Source organism: Arachis ipaensis, chromosome B01 (genome assembly GCF_000816755.2).
Source record: "Arachis ipaensis cultivar K30076 chromosome B01, Araip1.1, whole genome shotgun sequence".
Taxonomy (NCBI): domain Eukaryota; kingdom Viridiplantae; phylum Streptophyta; class Magnoliopsida; order Fabales; family Fabaceae; genus Arachis; species Arachis ipaensis.
Genome location: NC_029785.2, coordinates 130709883 through 130714279, shown reverse-complemented (window position 1 = coordinate 130714279; position 4397 = coordinate 130709883). Strand labels below are relative to the sequence as shown.

General features: G+C 35.0%; 1 protein-coding gene across 4 annotated transcripts in view; it reads right to left on the bottom strand.

Annotated features, from left to right (window-relative positions):
* Nucleotides 1–4002, bottom strand: part of LOC107638869 (WD repeat-containing protein 43) — a 5147-nt gene extending 1145 nt beyond the window's left edge. For 2 of the 4 annotated variants that reach the window (XM_016342271.2, XM_021105150.1), the window contains exons 1-10: nucleotides 3803–4002; nucleotides 3164–3307; nucleotides 2955–3070; nucleotides 2592–2746; nucleotides 2024–2112; nucleotides 1393–1939; nucleotides 968–1126; nucleotides 672–829; nucleotides 425–504; nucleotides 163–274 (exon numbers count right to left, since the gene is read on the bottom strand). In XM_016342271.2, coding sequence (XP_016197757.1) covers nucleotides 163–274; nucleotides 425–504; nucleotides 672–829; nucleotides 968–1126; nucleotides 1393–1939; nucleotides 2024–2112; nucleotides 2592–2746; nucleotides 2955–3070; nucleotides 3164–3307; nucleotides 3803–3892 — 1650 coding nt within the window. In that variant the 5' untranslated portion in view covers nucleotides 3893–4002. The remainder of the gene's footprint in view (nucleotides 1–162; nucleotides 275–424; nucleotides 505–671; nucleotides 830–967; nucleotides 1127–1392; nucleotides 1940–2023; nucleotides 2113–2591; nucleotides 2747–2954; nucleotides 3071–3163; nucleotides 3308–3802) is intronic. The other 2 variants (XM_016342279.2, XM_016342285.2) reach the window with 2 other exon arrangements.

Sequence of the window (4397 nt, the reverse complement as noted above, 5' to 3'; positions counted from 1 at the left end):
ATACAAAATACAAAAAGTTGCGGAAGAAACATGCCGCAAGAACTAAATTAGAAGTAGTATAAGTGTAGTTGAATTTTATAGTATCTCATAAATAATGTTTGACAAATGAAGTCGAGACCGTGGAGACAAAGCATGTAAATGAAAAACTTCAAACCACAATACCTTATACAAGGAATCAAGCATACATGTTGCAAATTCTTCAGCAGTGAAATTGCGACCATGATTTACTAATATGTTATATATCCAGGGAAGAACATACTTTCCACTAGATGACCTGTTGAGTACAGATTTACAAACGTTAATATTACTGAATGAATCAGTATAGCCATGTACAGAAAAGGAAATATTTGCTTGAAGATATCACAAATGAACTTATAAGTTTGTTTACTGCCCAGACAACTCAAGACGGAGCAATAAAACAGACCTTGACTGCCAAGCAGCCAGTAACGGTTCAAGTAGCTTGACTGCTTCACTTGGCTCCATTGACAAAACAGTTGCTCTAATCTGATGGAGAGTGGATCTCAAATTCAGTCACATAAACACATACAACAATTTAAAAAGAAAACAGAAAAACAAGAATTCTTGACAATAAAATAAAAAAAATCATAAAAATTGAATCAATGAAACTAAAGAATAATACCAAAAGACAATCATGCCAATTCACAGCTAACCTTTTTCGTTGGAGTAACAGCTTCAAGATTAATACCCTTCAATAATGGATAGTATTTTTCAAGGTTTGATGAACACTCTTTTTCACTTTTAAGTATCCCTAGTGATCTCAGCTGGTCCTCCATACAAACTGCATTGATCTCATCTTGGATCATTTCATCTACACCATGTGGTAAAGTTAACAGAATAACAGATTAGAACAAGCAGAAAAAGTAGCTTCCCTTCCTTTGTTATCTACTTAATAATTCGATGCATTATATGGTTATATTTCATCAGGATGAAAGACTGACACAAGTACCTTGTTTCTTGATAGAATCAGCTTTATTAATTCTAAACAAACCATCTGTTGCATTTCTGTCTGAAGAGTCTTGGAATGCTTTCTCTTTCTCAGAAGAATAAAAAACCTTAGGAATCGGAAGCAAGGCATCTTCTGCATTAGCACGGTCTAGTGCAGTTACTGTCAAAACATTGCACCAGCAGTTAGAGACATACACCAAGATCAAGAAGAGAATTACTAAGGCATAATGATAAAGCTCAATAACAAGAGTATGATAACCAAAACCAAGCAGAAAGTTAAACCCTAATATATATATATATATATAAAAAAATTCTTGGTTTCCCTTAATAACTCATTGGGACAATCAATCCTTGACCGAAAAAAAAAAATATCAAATAAGAAAATGCTTATGAGAAAGAGTAGCTCAAAGGCACAGAAAATCTCACCTCTTCGTTCATCTGACCGCTTCTTAGATTTAACAAGAGATTGACTCATTGGAAGAAGAATACCATCATGGGAGACATTCAACTGTACATCTGTACCAGAATGCACTAAAAGTTTTTGAAATGATGGTTTTACAAGCAACCCAGAAACAAGAAAAACATGCCCAGATGCAGGCTTCTGTATGCCTTGTAACTTTGCAGCATATATTGTTGGCAATGCACCCTTGTATTTTCTTGAGAATATATCTTCCGAAGATAATGATATTTTTGTGGGTTTGGCATTACGTAGTTCTTCAATACTATTTCCAAACCAGAAATAACAAACACCAACTTCTGAGATGGCCAAAACACATATGCCGTTCTCATCATGTTCCCCGCTATCAATGCACCTGCTATCAAGAAAGACAGCAGGATGGTCCATTGCAAGAACACAACTAACTGACTGTTTTCTGGCACCATCTATCCTCCACAGAGCAACATATCTTTCACCAACGGCAGATGAAAGGATATACTTGCCATCTTCAGTGAAGACCAAGCATCTAACAGATCCCTATTAATTAAGTAATAAATTATAGTTATACAAATGACAAAATCGCAAAAAAAGATGATAGGGGAAAAANTATGTGAAACTCACAGGATGACCAGAGAACTTTTGAATCTTTTTGTGATTAGAACTGTTAAAGATCTTCAATTGTGATGCTGCAGTAGCTAAAGTCTTCCCATCTGATGGAAGTAAAGAATCCAAGTATCAAAATCAGATGTTTTTTTTTTTAAATAAAATAATAATACTTGGAAATTGCAAAGTCATCTTAGCTAATTCGCTGAACACCTGACTGACTGCAGCTCATGCAATGGTGTTAATACTTTAGAATCACTCAATCAGGCATATGAAGCTAAAATGCAATGAATCATAATACATAAAGAAATTAACTCATAACTTGAATGGATGGCCTCGAATTATTAAAATTTGAATCAATGAATCATACATAAAGAAATTTGTGCTTTCTATTTGGAATGTTTTACTGGCAATCAAAATGGGACAAAGCTCAAAGAATTCCTAGGAAACTCATTCAGGTTATACAACTTGTCAAGTGTAGAGCTCAACTTCAGATTAACCAGCTAGCATCCAAACACCGATGCATTGACTGCATTCCTACCACAAAAGTCAAAATATTTCTGCAAAATCTATGAAGGAGACATACCTGAGGAAATAGTCATACAGGATACAGCCTTTGTAGAAGCTTTAAATTTCTCCAACAGGTTTCCCGTGACGGAATCAATTCTACATATCATCCCATCTGCCCCTGCAGTATAGATACATGATCCATTTGCTGACGATGAAATGGCTCTCACACCTCTGCAAATAGAGTTGAGGGAGCAAGAAACACAGAAAAAAGCATTAATAATTCTTTCCTAATAATATGGATTTAAACCATCACAGCCACTGAAATAACATTAATCTTAGAGTCAATAGTTACAATTATTATGAAGTTACAGGATACAATAACTGCAGAGAATCGATTCCTCATACGTTATAGTTAATTACAAAAGAACTCATATCATACCCTGGATGACAGTTGCTAATTCTCCAATTCAATTGACCAGCAGACACGTCAAATGCTAAAACATCACCACCACCAGTCCCAAGCACTAACAATGAGGATGCATGCTTTCTTTTTTTCTGCAACATGTCACAGTACCATTGAGAATATTATTGAATAAAGAAATAAAAGAAAGACAAAAGGAAAGAAGTACATCCAATAAAACAATCTACCTTTCTTTCCAACGACAACCACTTCATGCACGTATAGTCTATTGAGAGATGTCCATTCGTGGATCTATCATATATACTTCTTGTGTCATTTGATGTCATATCTGCAAACTCAGTCTGTACCTGACCCTTCAATGTATCCCATATCTATACAATGAAATTGCAGATACGTCTTAGAAAACAAAATTAACCAACAAATAAATTTATTTTAATGAATAAATATGCTTCTTCAATCACTGCAAAATATCCACACTCATACATAAAAGCACACTATTTATCTAACAGCATGACTGAATCTGAATAAACCTTCCTATAACCTATATTTTGACAACAAAAACCATATTCACCATAAGGCAAGTGAAGAGAACGCTAAAGAAGTGCTCGCAACTACATTCAACTTCTTGCTCCATCATCACAATTCACAAGTCAAGATAGCTAACTGAAAACTCAGCTATATAGTTAATGGAATGTTTTGTTAGCTAAGCAGGAAACAATAGCCGCCAAAAGAGAAACGTTAGCATGCATCATTAGCAAAACAAAGTTGATTTCATGGTTGAATAAACTGAAAAAAGGAAGCAACGGTGTGACCTATGACTAGAAGCTGAATGAAAAAAGCATAAGGAAGATGAAAAGAATGGAAACCTTAACGCGGCCATCGCCGGTGCTGATGGCGAAGTAGTCCAAAGAAGGACTAAAAGCTGTGAGAATGTCTCTGATGTCCGTTGAAGCCATAACCAAAGAGTTGAAGCTCCCAAAAACCCAGGGAAGAAGGAACACGAAAGCAGAGAGAAGAGAATGAAGGAGGAGCAGAGCGAGCTATGCCTAAACCCAAAACTGAAACCGAAACTCGAACAAACTAGGTCGGGTTGGCTAAACTGGATCTTCGGGTTATGGGCCACTCTTTTATTATTGGGCTTTAAAGCCTTACTTTAAGGCCCAATCTGTGATCCAAGATGATGGGTTTTCAAGCCCAAAAGGAAATATTACATGGTTTTCTCCATTCTCCTTAAGTATCTATTAGTTGTTTGTTTTAATTAAACTTAGGTGCTTTGAAGATTTTTAAAAGTGGTTTTACTTTCTAGAATAGTCTCATGTTCTACTTCAATATTAATATTTGAGAGAAAATATGAGAATCCAAAACCATCACAGTTACCAAAATAAATTGTAAAAATTAAAATAAAATTACAGCATTTTGAACCTTTTTTTTTTTGGTATTCTGAACCTATGTTTTATTACA